This window comes from Bombyx mandarina, chromosome 17, assembly GCF_030267445.1.
Source record: "Bombyx mandarina strain Sakado chromosome 17, ASM3026744v2".
NCBI lineage: Eukaryota > Metazoa > Arthropoda > Insecta > Lepidoptera > Bombycidae > Bombyx > Bombyx mandarina.
In genome coordinates, this window is record NC_143223.1 from 2,905,197 (window position 1) to 2,920,955 (window position 15,759).

The following is a 15,759-nucleotide window of genomic DNA, read 5'->3' on the forward strand; positions in this document are numbered from 1 at the left end:
ATGACAAATTCAGTTGTGAATCAATCACGTCTCCGTTTGAAAGGTATGACTCGAGGTGGTATAGTTCAGCTTATGTATGCTCAAAATCCGATTGATAAGAATTATCTTCTTCTTCTTACCTTTATTCCACTGTTTGGGGGATCAGTGCAGCATATATTTTTGCATTCAGGCCTATCATAGGTTATCTCTTTACTCACATCCTCCCTTCGCATATCTTCTTTTACACAATCCATCCAAATATTTTTAAGATACCCCCTCCAATTATCGTCTACTTTCATACCCAGGGTGTTATTGACCACATAACCATCTATAACATGCCCATACCATGATAAACTACCACTCTATCAATGGCGGTACCTTTAAGGCTAGCAAGAGCAGTACTTCGGAGAGTAAGCTTGCTCATAAACCACTTACATAAAAATATATAAAAATGTACTATTATGGCTACTAGGGTCATCACAATGTATATTTACGTGTCCCGATCGAGGTCAATAGTTTTTCTTGTATTTCCTTACGGTTTTGCTGCGACGAACTTTTGCTCTGCGATCCTAGAGTGAAAAGGTTTTTTGGTGATTTTGATCTTGTTACTGATGTCCAGATTAGCTGTTCAGACGATCTGACACTGACAACATTCTGTCAGATAGTACTTTTGGTAGTGGCTAACTCAGTTTATAAAATCCATAGACAGCCTAAGCCGCAGTAACAACCACTTCAAGATTATCTTGCAGTAGTACTTCTGCTGTTTTTCGCTTAGAAAGCATACGGCCCGTCGATACTCGCAGTGACCATACATCGGCTTAGCTATGCCCCCCTACGCCCTATGCCAAAACTGAGCTACCCTAACACTGAATCTGTGGGCTGGTGAGTAGAATTTCACCTAAGGCTGAAAACTGGGTGACGACATTCATTTCTTGATAGCACGTGGGCTGTACTGTTAAGACGACCGTCTCACCCTTCAAGCCCAGAAATAGGTGGTAAACCATAAGTGGCGTGACTGCGCTGCAAGATGGACGAGTAATTCACCATTACTACCCCATAGAACTAAATAACAATCATCAAGTTTCATGCCGATCTTCTCAGTGTGCTCGTCCGCCGGTCAGGGTGAAGCCAGAATAACCCCTCGAGGCTACTTGCAGATAGGTAGACAAGAAAAGACGAACCATCGTGGGAAGGCTGGCAGATGTGAAACATTGATATTATTTTGTACAGATATAGATGCATAAAAGGATAGTTTGCAACAGGAAATTCATGTGGCTTAAATAATGAAAAATGAAATATGAATATTAAAAAACAGTCGCTCGCACATGGCGACGCGTCGCCACACCGCACACACTACTACATAGAGGCTGTATATACATATACTATCATACAGTGTGGCGACGCGTCACCACGGCATGCATCGCCATGCCAGCCAATCAGTTTTAAGTGCGGCTACAGATGTTTGACATCAAAAACTAAATAAAATATAATCGCGAGAGGTAGATCAGAATTGACTAACTGTAACAGCTCTTGACTGGGGATGACGATTTACTGCGCGGCACTCTTCCGATCACACCGGACACTGTCATGCCCTTGATCTCTTGTCTGAGCCCTGAAACCAAGTAGACTGTGTAGACTATAGAGTGAGATTTTAAATGATTATTGCAGTAATCTGTTGACAATGGAGATCACCACTTCGCTCACAGGTTATAACTGAATTGAATCCCTGAAAGTATAATCATTGTAGAGCGTATTGTTTTCTGGCGCGGGTGGATACCACCATCCTATTTCGGAGGGTGGGGCAGCCGTTATGCTATATCTGAAGTCAGATAGCGGCATTCACTTAGTGAAGTCTGTGAGGCAAACGGGCATCGAAATGCGTCGGAATTCACCAACAACTCAAAATATGAATACAGTTTATGCATATACATTTTCTCTTTTGTTTCATTGTTAACGTTTTGAAGGAAAACATCCAATACTTATAATAATAATTAGCACCAAAGCTTGTCAACAACTGCTAAATAAAATAAAACAGTTGACCAAAAAGAAAAGTAGTTGACTCATTATTGACCGGACGCGGTAGAGCTCGGCACGCAGTAAGGAATGGCGGGTTCATTTTATTATAAAGGTTATGGGGAGGTCAGTATGCAGCTAATCGTACTGATCGAAAACCAATAATAGCTAAAGCCAATTGAAAGACGATAGGCTAGCGGTCAATAAAATGTTGATTGTTAGTCTCTGCCTATATTTTTTATATTCAAACATCGCATTGTTTGTCCGCGATGAACTTCTAAACTAATTAACTGATTTTAATGAAACTTAGCACATATCTTGTAGTTTGGTCCGACTTGAGAGATAAGAGAGTTTTTATCTCAATTTACAATCACAATACATTTTTATTGAAAATTATTTGTTTGAAACATGAGCTGTAGAAGTTCGTAACAGATGGCGGTGTAGATTCGTTTATCGAAATGATACTATGCGTCTGAGTTAGATAAGTATCTAATAGATAGAGTTTTATTAAAAGTCCAAAAGTTTCATTTACGCTACAATCTGTATGTGTTATATATTTAAATAAAGATCAAGGCTTTATCTTTTTATTGTTCTTGAATCATTGAAGTTGGCGCTCCAAAGATAATTTCTGTAATAATACCGTAAGCGTACAATGACGCGTCAATAGTTTCAAGAAATCGATATTTTTACTCATTCAGCCAGTCATATTGAAGCATGGCCAGGCTTACTTGGTTTATACATAAAATCCTTTCGTCCGAAAGATTTGCACTGACAAAAATATAATATTGTATATATAACAATTCGAATCGTTGCGACTCGTATGTGAGTCCACATCACTAACGGGACGCGTTGCTCTCCCTGTATCTGGCCCGCGCGGTGGGGGACGACGACGCGGCGCGACTGCGCGGACTCTTGCGGTGTTGTCCGCGATCCGAGTGGACACTCTCCGCTGTCTTTTCTAAACAAAAGGAGAATTCTAAGCTTTAATTGTAGAGGATTTTATGACCTGGTAATTAAGACCTTTAGGTGATGTCTTATTTTAATTTATATTCTTATTTTTAAGAAAAATGATAATATGGAGTGAAATTAAATGATATGGGATAAAATATAATCTCAGTAAAATGGTGGTCATTTACTGAGATTTTTCAGTGGACTTTTTGGAGGATCCCGAGAAGTTACGTCCAGCGGTTTTGTTTCATTTTCCCACATTTGTGCACTTTCACGAATACTAAACAGTTAATAAACCACCGTTATTACACATTTAAACCTGAAGAAACACTAAATAGACAAAATAAAACAAATCACACAACTTCACTCCTCGCGTTCCCGCCAAAAGTCTATAACGGCTTAGCACGTATACAGATTACATATTCACAGATTATATCACCTATAAAATTCAAAAGGAAATAGTCAATTAAAAAAATAATAACATATTTTGGTCGATTTATTTAGGTAGGTATTAATCGACAATAACAAACTAATACATCTCAATGGAAAGGCAACACGTTGCAAGTTTGTAATATAGTATATTTAAATGCAACCAGCATTACGCTTAAACAGAACAATTCTTAATACGATGCCTCCAATGAACACTACTCTAACTCAAAATTTTGAAATTTTCGTTTTTCACGCAAATCGCTTCACTATTTTAAAAGTATTACGAATCATTATTGACGGGGTTAGAAGCAAGAGTTAATCAGTTAGTTCACAAAAAAAAAACAATAAATATATCTGCAATAATAAAGATTTTATCATCTTTTTTCGTTTAAACGCTCCTTTTTTTTATTTATTTTTATTGCTTAGATGGGTGGACGAGCTCACATCCCACCTGGTGTTAAGTGGTTACTGGAGCCCATAGACATCTACAACGTAGACGCGCCACCCACCTTGAGATACAAGTTCTAAAGTCTCAGTATAGTTACAACGGCTGCCCCACCCTTCAAACCGAAACGCATTACTGCTTCACGGCAGAAATAGGCAGGGTGGTGGTACCTACCCGTGCGGACTCACAAGTGGTCCTACCACCAGTAATTCTCTGTAAACCTACGAATTTGGAGTTAGCGTAGTGTTCATTGGAGGCATCGAATACAGAATGTACATTCTCGACTACATACCGCATTACGTATGTCGTGACGGAATCAACGGGGTCATCTTAATTACAATGCGTTTGGCTATTTACGTAAATTTTCTTAGGAAATACAAAAATAAACATTATATTATACTTTTCTTTATCTTTAATTGAAATTGTAATTTTAAAGTGACTTTTCATTCCGACACGCATTTGGTAGAATTTTTTTCTAATTTAACTATGCCATTTCAAAAATGACACAGAAAACAAAAATACTACAGAATATTTTCGTTCTGGCAACGAACAACAAACAACGCTACAACAAATTCCAACTTAATTAATGTCAAGTTTCTATACAAATTTAAAAACTTCTTAAAAATCTTTCATAAATTTTCATCACATTTTTACAACAAATTTAATATGTGAACGCAATTTCAGTCTACACTTTTAAAATAAAAGAGTAAATACTAGCTACAACTATTGTCTATGGATTTCATATCTGCGATATTCGTATCTGTGGAGTTTTTGAATCGTTTAGTGCACAGCGATGTACCGGGCTGGAAGCTGTGCGTCGATATTCTCCTCTCCTTCTGCTTGGCTCGGCTGGCTGCCTTCATCTCCATCTCGACGCAGTGCTCCGCGAACATCAGCTGCAGCGGCGCGTACATGTGCGGCAGCAAGGCCAGGTCGCTCATTGTCACCTGAAAACAATGTACAGTAGATTGGGGGGAATAGAGACTAGAGTTAGAATAGGGACATAACTGGGATGTTACAATAATTTTGTTGAGTTGTTAGATTTAACTTTGTTGAACTGAAAATGATTAAGAATATTAAATAGTTTAATTTAGTCATCAAAGTTTTGTAACTCATTAAATATATTAGAAAGTTAGGTACCTACCTAACAACTAAATAGCGCCAGCCCTATCGAAAAACTCTGTTGTCCCCGTACGTAACCTGATTCACCCTAAAGCCAAGGTGAATCGGGTCAGGCTATTTTTTTCAGTTTTTGTATATGTTTTGTAATTAGCTGCCTATTTCTGCCGAGAAGCAGTAATGTGTTTCAGTTTGAAGGGTGGGGCAGCCATCTTAGAACTTATATCTCAAGGTGGGTGGCGCATTTACGTTGTAGATGTCTATGGGCTCCAGTAACCACTTCACACCAGGTGGGCTGTGAGCTTGTCCACCCATCTAAGCAATAAAAAAACATGGCGCGTAACGTAAGAAATTAAGATGGCGCGTAACCGAAAAACGTTACATACGTTTTTCCTCTCTACGTCGATAAAGGAGTTTCACTTCCAAAAAAAAAGTAATATGTTAATAGAGGCATGTGGTCGGTCGTACCTGCATGTTGTCGAAGGCGACGCCGACGCTGCGGTTGTCGGTGAGCATGCGCGCGCTGAGCCGCGGCAGGCGCGCGTACCGCTGGCTGAAGTGCGTGAGCAGCGTGTAGGCGGCGCGCATCTGCCGGCCCGCCGCGATCGCCTGCGACGTCGTCGAGTGCATCTTCATCCGCGCCTCCACCGCCAGCTCGTCCTCCATAGTCGCTTCGTGGATCAACAGGGTTGAATTCTCACCTAAAAAAAAAAAAAAAACGTTTTCGTTCATCTGTACCTACAACACCGAACTCATAAAAACTCACAAACGCCCCGCCAGTCGGACTTTTAGTGCTAAAAACTCTAATAAGCGAAAATCTTTGGAATTTTCAATCGAATTTAGAACTTACCAATTTTAATTAGTTCCTCACAGGGCAAAGTGTCGCCCGAATATGTGATCTTGTGCGTCCCGTCCAAGTCTATGGCGACTCCGAAGGCGTTGGGGCAGTGAGATACTAAGCACGTTTTGATAGCTTGAACTCCTATCCTGGCTAGGATTGCTGACGTCATTTCCTCTGTGCTACTATCGTAAAGCTGAAAATAGTTTAAATCCTGTTAAATCCTGTATATAAAAATGAACTGCTGTTCGTTAGTCTCGCTAAAACTCGAGAACGGCTGGACCGATTTGGCTAATTTTGGTCTTGAATTATTTGTGGAAGTCCAGAGAAGGTTTAAAAGAAAAAAAAAACGAAAATGCTCGGAATTAAATAAAAATAATTTTGTTTTCCCTTTGATGTGTCCCCCGTCGAACGGATTTCTTTTGTTGGTTTTAAGTTTATTTTATACAATAGTTAGATCTTTTATTTATCGATTGAGGCACTGCGAAGTCTGCCGGGTCAGCTGGTCGAGGATACAAATTCGAAGAAATTATGGCAAAATGGGTTTAAGCCCACAATACTAAAGCAGGGTTAAAGGACAAAGGTCACTCAGTACCCGAAAGCTAAATTAACTCACCAAACTCTGATTAGGTATTAGCGTATAGTCATTTTGTATCCTCTCAAACTGTTGGTTGTAGACGGACAGCCAGGACACGATCTGGCCGGGCGCTAGTAGGTACGCGGCCTCGGGGGTCGCGGAGGATTCTTCGAAAGCTTCTCGCCGAGCTTGCAGTAGTCCTATTAGACCTGCACAACAAATTAATGTATAGGAAATGTCTTTTCAAGTGAAAACTTCTTTAGCATCGTTGTGATTTTAATGTCGATGAAACGAAAAAGCGACAGTAAGAAGAGACAGACACAAATTAATTTCATAATATTTAACGTGGAAGAAAATGAGATAAGAAACATTATACAAGTGTTTCTTATATTGTGCTCTACTTCATACCTAATATCGTACTTAATACATTCTGAATAAATCTATTTAATTTATACGAAGAAAATGTAAAATAATTATCAAACTTTGTATCACTATGATCATTACTAAAACCTACAATTATCCTCTTCTCGAAATTTTAAATTTGTCTCATTATCTTGAACTCAAAATTTGTTAAGGTTTCACTTCTACCACGTGTGAATTGCACAGATGTTTATTTTTTATTTTTCATTGTACTAATTTGACAGAAATATGCAGTAGTGGCATTACAACTGTTTATTGCGTAAACCATCAGCTCGCTTCTCTGGCCATCACAAACAAATGATCACCGCACAGACGCCATTCAAATATTTACATACACACGCACTGGGTATAAAAGTACCATTACTGAAATTTCTAAAGACAAACTACTTTTACTAACAATAGCTTTTCCACTTGGTCTAAATACACGGACGAGCTGGCTAGTCTTCACCAGAGCTCATACACATCACATTATTCATCCAAAAACAAAATCCCAATTATATTTGCAATTGGAATGAGATTGCTTCAAAGCAACATAATTCTGAAATGCTTAGCTGTGCGTTTTCGCAATACGCTCTACAACCAGAACAGATTTAAGAAACCAACGTTTTTCATAAAATTTAGGAATAGCCACAGCGGGAACATCACTGAGTTTCAATAATATTATTAAAACTTGTTTCAGAATATGGAATAGAGAACTCACCGATATGATGGTCAGCGTGAAGATGTGAAATGTAAATAGCCTTCACCGTCCTCAAGAAGGCATTGACTTTCTTCGGTCCGTAGAACCTGACCATTTGACCGAACGAACCTTCACCGCAGTCCAACACTATTGAATTGTGTTCGCTGTGAATTAAAGGTAAAAGTTACAATAACATAATCTTCAATAACAACATAACACAAATAGACCGAGGTTACCAATAAGAGCCATATTCAACAAGAATAATCTTAAAATCAAGAATTACATTTTTAAATCCTAATTTAAAATGAAAAAAATTCTATGATCATATTTATGTCGAACTAAATAAAAATCCCAAAGTGACTTGTAATCAGGTATTTTCATTTGTCTAAAGGTCAATTTGTTTTTGTTTTTGGCCTTAAGTTGTTCAATGGCTGTTTTGGTGCGGGCTGTATGGGCCGGTTGTTGATATAAAGAAAACTTGTGCTTTGTGCCGCAATACGGTTTATCTGTATGTTTATGCACTTCATAGTTTATGAGTATAATAAACACGTCCGCTTGCGGTGAAAGGTAAATAAAGCGTGTAAAAAGTGAGTAAGAAGAGAGTGACATCAACAATGTTGCCAGTCATATAATTTTATTTTCCATACTAAAATATTGGAGTTGCCAACAATGGCTTCACAAATATAGTAGATTTTAAATGGCCCGATAACTGTTGCCCATATGAAATTCCGGTTGGTCAGTTTAAAAACTCACTCGACATGCAGCACAAAGCAGCTGGTGTTCCTCGTCTTGCTGGGTATACAGGAACCGGTGCCCAAGAAGACGAGCTTCGGGTATTCCTTCTGTGCACCGTTGTTGTACCGGATCCCTTCGACCACGTGCCGGAATTGCTCGAGGCTGCTGACGAACCCGTCCACGTCCATCGTCTCTTGGATGTAGTCTTGTATGTGGAGTTTTGGTTCGGCTGATCTGGAATAGGGACACTTTCACAAGAGACCTTGAGAGCGAAGTCATATTTTCCCTTTATGTATTTTTTTTTCTACCTATGCTGATAGCCTTGAGAGGCTATTTCAGCTTCACCCTAACGTGTGTAGGTGAGCTCACGGGGCTCAAACCGGAGTGTTGCTAATACTGACCCTAGCAAGAGCAGTGCTTCGCAGAATCTACCACCGGATCGGAAACGCGACCAACTGAGAAGATCCGGCGAGAAACTCAGTGGGCTGTGTCTATGGGTTAATTCACTCATTTATATCATACTGTACAAATGTATGTATGTCAAGAAATTTTTGGACCTACAACTAAGGAAAGCTTTGACACTATTATATTTTAGTTTTTTCTACATAGTAGCTATATTTAGCAATGCGAGTAACTAATCAGCAGCAACCCCATAGCATTTACCTGTCAACTTGCTTGTGTGGCCTTAGATAGTGCATGGTGAGTGTTCTGCCCGCCACTAATTCTAGTTTTGACCCGTCATCAATGTTCAACATGCCATCTCCTTTGCACGAACCCTCCATGTTTATTATGTTCTGGAACTGGGCAAAGGCGATCTGAAAATAACGACGACGATGAAAATTTGCCAGCAACGTCATGTCTTCATGCCGCTGTCTGCAGTAGAAAATGTTTTTTTTTCTTTCGGAAAGCCTGTCTGAAGGACTCCTGCTGAGGAATATAAATGTGTATGTGGTTGTATATAGTGCTTGTGGAGATGTGATGTAATTTTGTTATTTAGATTTTTCGACTCTCAAATATTTTTTTCCTACCTATTCTAGTAACCTCAAGGGGCTATTCTAGATTCGCCGAATTAGTAAGTGAGCTCGCGGGGCTCAAGCCTGATGATGTTGCTGACACGAACCCTAGCAAGAGCCGTACTTCGCAGAATCTACCACCGGATCGGAAACGCGACTCACTGAGAAGATCCGGTGAGAAACTTAGTGGGCTGTGTTTGTGGGTTAATTTACTCGCCGAGCCCTTCGTCGTAAGCGACGGGTTCGACGTGAACGATGACCAGTCTCCAATTGAGTCATTGCTTAAGTGGCATTGTGGCTCTAAGTAATGGTCAGAGTGAATTTGTCATTTAGAGTATGAGCCACTTATTCTTTTTTTTATTGTCTTTTTAGGCAGGCGAACAAATTTTTATTTATGTATTTATATATATTTACTGTGCTGTCTAGCTTAAAAACGGTTTATTGTGAAATATTTGCCTTTAACAACACATGAACTCACTCACTTGTTTCACTTATTTAATAATGATTTAGATTTAAATTATTCTTTAATGGCATTCTTTCTAATTAAAACACAGCTACAAATAGTCCCTATTCCTCTTCTTTTTTTTCACCTTATCCCACTAGGTGGGGTCGGCACACCTTATTTTTCTCTACCATTCTCTTCTATCAGCCGTCATCTCAACACTCACTCCTCTTTCTCGCATATCGTAATTCACACACTCCATCCATGTCTTCTTTGATTGACCTCTTCCCCCTCTACCTTGCACTACCATTTCCATACATCTCCTAGTCACATGTATCTACTCTCTACGCATCACATGTCTATACCACGCTAACCGTCCGCTCTTTAATTTGTTGATTACCGGGGCTACTTTCACACTTCCTCTGATATACTCATTCTTTATCTTGTCTATTCTTGTCACTCCACACATCCATCATCAACATTCGCATCTCTGCCGCATGCACTCCTTTTTCATGCTTTACTTTCGTTGCTCAACATTCAGATCCCTATTATTTTATTAAATTTAATAGCTTTTTCCCGCGACTCCGTTCGCGTGGAATAGTTACTTTGGCATAACGCTAAATTTTACCCCCACTTCATTTACGTAGAAAGTGAAAATAAATTTGAACTATATAATGTTAAGGAGCTATTTAAACTCCCTATTTTAAAAAAATATATATTGGTGCTCCACTTGTATTGGTCTTACCGTGATATTATATAGCCTATAGCCTTCCTCAGTAAATGGGCTATCTAAAACTGAAAGCATTTTTCAAATCAGACCAGTAGTTCCTGAGATTAGCACGTTCAAACAAACAAACTCTTCAGCTTTATAATATTAGTATAGATTACCTTGTTTTTCAATTCCTCCAATTCTTTAAGTCTGACAGGACTGCCGGTCTTGGGCACGGGAGGTTGAGCGTTCCACACGGCCGGCACACTGACGTCTTTCAGTAAAGGGAATATATCCGGGTCCAGTAGATGCAGCTTGTGCTGAGTTCGGTGAACAGCTTCCGAGCCGAGACAAGAGTTCTGAGTGTTCAGGATCAGATGCCGCGTCGTGGGCCCGAACTTGGAGAGGAAGGCACGGTAACTGAAATTTTATTTTCTGTCATTTGGAAAATATTACACAGTCGATCGTCTTTTTTTTTTATTTTATTGTCCTTGTAGGCAGACGAGCACGTCCCACCTGTTGGTGAGTGGTTACCGTCGCCCATGGACTTCAGCAATGCCAGGGGCAGAGCCAAGCCGCTGCCTACCGAAAGCCAAGCCGCTGCCCACCGAGCCAAGCCGCTGCCTACCGCTGTCTTACAGATTATTTATTGAAGTCGTCGTGGCTTAAAGGATAAGCCGCGCGGTGCATTCGTATCTGGCAACGCAACAGTGTTCGAATCCCGCAAACAGTCCCGCAAAACAAGAACTATGTATTTAACAAATATTCACGATTGATTTCCATAGTGAAATAATAACATCGTGTTATAAAAATCAAACCCACAAAATTATAATTTGCGTAATTACTGGTAGTACGATGCCTTGTGAATCTGCACGGGTAGGTACCATCACCCTGCCTATTTCTGCCGTGAAGCAGTTATGCGTTTCGGTTTGAAGGGTGAGGCAACAGTCAAAACAGGCCTTAGAACTCTTGTCTCAAGTTGTGTGGCAGCATTCACTTTGTAGATGTCCATAGACTCTGGTAATCACTTAACACTAGGTAGGCCGTGAGCTCGTCTATCTATGTAAGCAATAAGAAATAAATCTATTTAATATGAATACATTTTACTTACGTGGGATGATTGAAAACATTCGGTGGTGAATAGTGAACAATTATTGCCGGTACGTTCTCAACAGGATTCTTTCCGTCGTCAAAGTGAGCTGAGAATTCTGATTCCTTTAAATATGATATTTCTGGTACCTCCATTACTAGAATAACGTAAAATTCATTATTGTAAAGTTACAAGCAATTGGCTTAGAATACCAATATTGATGTCTCACAGCTTGAGTTATGTGGACGAAATCTCAGTTGCATTGGAATGACAGCCTTACTAGCCTTAGCCAGCTAGATCAGCCTTTCCCAAAGTGGGCGATAACGCACCCTTGTGGGCGCTGCAGCCCTAATGGGGGGCGGTAAGAGACCCAGAAAAAAATAGGGCGTTGTGTAGAGGCTTGGGAGGCGTTTTATAATTTCATCTAAGAGGACTCTTAGACACCGACTGAGCTCTCGTTATAGTGGTTATATAGTAGGTAGACAAAATGGTGGCGCTAAAAAATTATTTATTCTCAAAGTGGGCAGTAAGAAAAATAAATTTGGGAACCAATGAGCTAGATAGAAATGAATAGGTTTGTAATAGAATCACCCTCAGTTTTATCAAGGATTGAACTTAAGAGTTCCCTGGCCTGGAACTAGTATGTCATAGAGCAATGGATTTCAAAACGTCTGTGTCAACAAGATTAGAATATTCTGTGGATAGTGCATCCAATAAACAAAACTCGATTTTTTTAATGAGAATGCAAGGAAGGAGTTTAATTATTACTTCAGACTTAAACAAGTAATAACGGTGGACTATTAACAGTTTAGCAGCTGTGAAAGTACAGAAATGTGGGAAAATGAAATAAGGTCACTGGATATAGCTTCTCGGGTTCTTCCAAAAAGTCCACTGCAAAGTATCAGTATATAACCACAATTTTACAGAGACTTTATTTCGTACCATCTTTATATACATATTTTTTCTGTGCGTGTGTTTGTCACTGAACTCCTCCTAAACAGCTGGACCGATTTTAATGAAATTTTCTGTGTACCTTCGATGGATTCGAGAATGGTTTAGATTTACAAATCAGCCCGTCAGATGACACTGCAGTTGGTATCTAGGTTATTTATCTTTCCTAGAAATAGTTTATATGGCAAAACAACGTTTGCCGGGCCAGCTAGTCTTGTCTAGTTTCATTTAATTTCATCTCAATTGGTTGAAATTTCTAATTAAAGAACTTCATCACGATTCGTTTCAAAAAATTTTTCTTATTCTTACGGAATATAAAAAGAAAATATTTGAACGGGCTTAAAGGGCACGGTGCAAAGCCGGAAAATGTTTGAAAAAAAAAAAGCCAACGTACCAATAAATACAGGTCCGGGATCATCAGGTGTTTTGACATCTTTGGACAGTACAAGAGTCCCGTCAGGTAGTACTACGTCTTCTCCGTTTTTGAGCTGACCAAGTAGCGGGCCTGGCTTAACTCCGCGTTCCACGCATTTGGCCAGATCTAAGGTGCCTAGTCGTCTCTGTTGAACAAGCGAATTGATTTATGATTTACTACCTCATAAATACTGGACTCGCCAAATTGTAATGAGCTCAAACTCTCGCAACCAATCTAATACAGGATTAATTTAGGTTAAATATTTTTTAAATAAACAAATAACAACTATAAGGATGTTTTTATAAATTTTACTGATCATTATCGTATTTCTAATCAATTTATCAATGTAGCTAATGAACCACACTAACGTATGCCATATACTGCTTGATGACTTATTGTATTTTCATAAGTCGTCAAGCATACGTTAGTGTGGTTCATGAGTACACAGCCAAGTGAGGGGTACAGCATACAGCCAAGACGTTGCATACTGGTAAACAACCATTTTAAAAGGGCATATTATTATTATTATTATTTTATTGCCCTTGTAGGCAGACGAGCATACGGCCCACCTGATGGTGAGTGGTTACCGTCGCACATGGACTTCAGCAATGCCAGGGGCAGAGCCAAGCCGCTGCCTACCGAATTATAGAGAATTATAGAAATTATAGATTCAAACACTGTTATTCAGTAAAACGGCGGTATTCTTCACTTCGCTTCAAACCAGGTGAGCAGCAAGTTCAATAGTCCAATTAAAAATAACGAACTGTTGATGCTAACACCAAATAAAACGCATCTTTAATTACACAGATAAATGTCGCGTACTAAGTGAAATTTCGCTTAAACCAAATAACCTTTCACCCCTTGATATGTTGATATGCTATTTTCTATGCTTATGTGCAGCAATTTTTGTGTGAATGAGTACTTAACATTCCATTCTCTTATTAATTTAGTAATTTATTTTGGTATATTTTTTTTACATAAATTGAATCGTAAAATAATAATAAAATGTTACAGATTCGAAAATTTAGTTCTATTTTAGTTTAGTTTACTAGTTCTTTATTATAATTCTGTTAGCAATCTGCAAATTGACATCGGCCATTAAAATTATTTTGAATGCCTATAATTATAAAATACATTTTCACAACAAACCTTAAGTGTACAGATGTACGCTACTGAGCAATGCGGTTGCTTTTGAAGATCATGTAGAACTTTATCAGTTTTTTTCTTGATCTGATCTGTAACAAAGTCTTTTGTTTCTAACTTAATTTTGAATCAGTCATAATATTATGTATCTAAAATCCTTTCAATAATGCCCTCTTTTGCATCTCAGAAGTGATATTCATTTCAAATTATTTTTAATGTTATATTGGTAAATCACACTGGATATTATACTTCAAATAAAGTTCTTTAGTTGTGGCCCGGAGGCCTTTCCAGTTTCACCAGGACAGGTGACAAGGTGAAACTGGAAAGGCCTCCGGGTCACCAGTAATACTAATATGATTTATGTTCATGCAGCAGTACGGCAGCTTCATAACAACATAGCAACAATGTAGGATTCTCATTGATTTCCTATTCGTGAAATTAAAAAATTACAAAAAAATTAAGTAAATATGTATACCTTTTTCAGGGCTTGTTCTAGTTTTGTTCTTTTCTTTAAACGCCACTTTATTTTTAGCTTCGGCATTGCGTATTTCATTTCTATAATAGTCTGTATCATCGTGAATGAACTCTTCAAATTGCTTATCTGTATTTGTATCTAATTTAGGTTTCTTTGTTGTCGGTTTTGGATCTTTAGCTAGTAGACTTTCATGAGGGCCGCTACAATTAAATTCCAATAGAATTATTTTCCTTGCCTTAGAAATAGGGTATATACCATAATCATATCATTATCAAACATCATATTAATGAAAGCAGGAATAAAACAATAAATTACGATCTTGGTAGGATCCTTGTGAGTCCGCACGGGGGGATACCACCACCCTGCCTGCCTATTTCTGCCGTAAAGCAGTTATGCGTTTCGGTTTGAAGGGTGAGGCAGCCGTTGTAACTATACTGAGACCTTAGAACTTATATCTCAAGGTGGGTGGCGCATTTACGGTGTAGATGTCTATATGCTCCGGTAACCACTTAACATCAGGTGGGCTGTGAACTCGTCCAGCCATCTATGCATTAAAAAAATAACAGAAGATATTTGACAGATGCTTGAATCTCACTAACAATATTTTCAAGTAAGTTTCCATTTATACAAGTTCCAAACAATAACATTAGAACCATCGGTCTACTGAGAAATTTCACCCGCTCGGACGTAGATCTTCCAATTGGATAATACAATAACATACAAGAACTGCACTTACAGTAAAACATATTTAACACTCATGACGCTATCTTCAAAATCTTCGCTTGGACTACATTTGGCCATAGCCACATTCATTTCTTTCATTATCACAAACCTTTTTGTGGCATTATACAGTTCGTCCTGAAATATTTACAATAAAGATGTTCAATACCAGTTTCATCTAAAGTTTAATGTAATGCAAATGCATCTCTGTCATCACAAGTCAAAAAAATTTAATTCATAACAATTAGTTGTTTTGTGAGCCCATGCAGTAAAAACTGAGACTTAGAACTCATATCTCATGAGGGGCGTTTTTATTGTTGATGTCCAAGGGCTCCGGTGACCACTTAGCGCCAGGTAGGCCGTCACTCGTACAGCCATCGTAGCAATAAATAAAAAAAGGGATGCGTACTAATTAATAAAATTCAAAATGAAAAGATTACTATTAATTGCGTTATGAAAATTTTACTGAGCGCTAAAAAACTTTTAAAGTACAATCACTACAGATCGAAAACCAGATAACTTAGCACAGCAATTTAAACTAAAATTGGCCATTGTTATTATTAAAAAGCAATCTAATCTAACTCCCCTAGGTATTAGGTACATACGTCAGGTCTTTTTT

At 38.6% G+C, this 15,759-nt stretch overlaps 1 protein-coding gene across 14 annotated transcripts in view; it reads right to left on the minus strand.

Moving 5' to 3' along the window:
- RNaseZ (ribonuclease Z) overlaps positions 1-15,759 on the minus strand; it is a 38,375-nt gene that overhangs the window by 20,455 nt on the left and 2,161 nt on the right. For 13 of the 14 annotated variants that reach the window (XM_089734273.1, XM_089734272.1, XM_089734270.1 and 10 more), the window contains 16 exons: positions 15,157-15,278; positions 14,421-14,620; positions 13,952-14,037; positions 12,782-12,947; positions 11,458-11,593; positions 10,526-10,766; positions 8,846-8,997; positions 8,201-8,416; positions 7,469-7,611; positions 6,388-6,557; positions 5,784-5,967; positions 5,402-5,634; positions 4,614-4,761; positions 2,834-2,950; positions 1,499-1,591; positions 474-548 (listed from right to left, as the gene is read on the minus strand). In XM_089734273.1, the coding sequence (XP_089590399.1) occupies positions 474-548; positions 1,499-1,591; positions 2,834-2,950; positions 4,614-4,761; positions 5,402-5,634; positions 5,784-5,967; positions 6,388-6,557; positions 7,469-7,611; positions 8,201-8,416; positions 8,846-8,997; positions 10,526-10,766; positions 11,458-11,593; positions 12,782-12,947; positions 13,952-14,037; positions 14,421-14,620; positions 15,157-15,278 (2,482 nt within the window). The remainder of the gene's footprint in view (positions 1-473; positions 549-1,498; positions 1,592-2,833; positions 2,951-4,613; positions 4,762-5,401; positions 5,635-5,783; positions 5,968-6,387; positions 6,558-7,468; positions 7,612-8,200; positions 8,417-8,845; positions 8,998-10,525; positions 10,767-11,457; positions 11,594-12,781; positions 12,948-13,951; positions 14,038-14,420; positions 14,621-15,156; positions 15,279-15,759) is intronic. The other variant, XM_089734266.1, reaches the window with a different exon arrangement.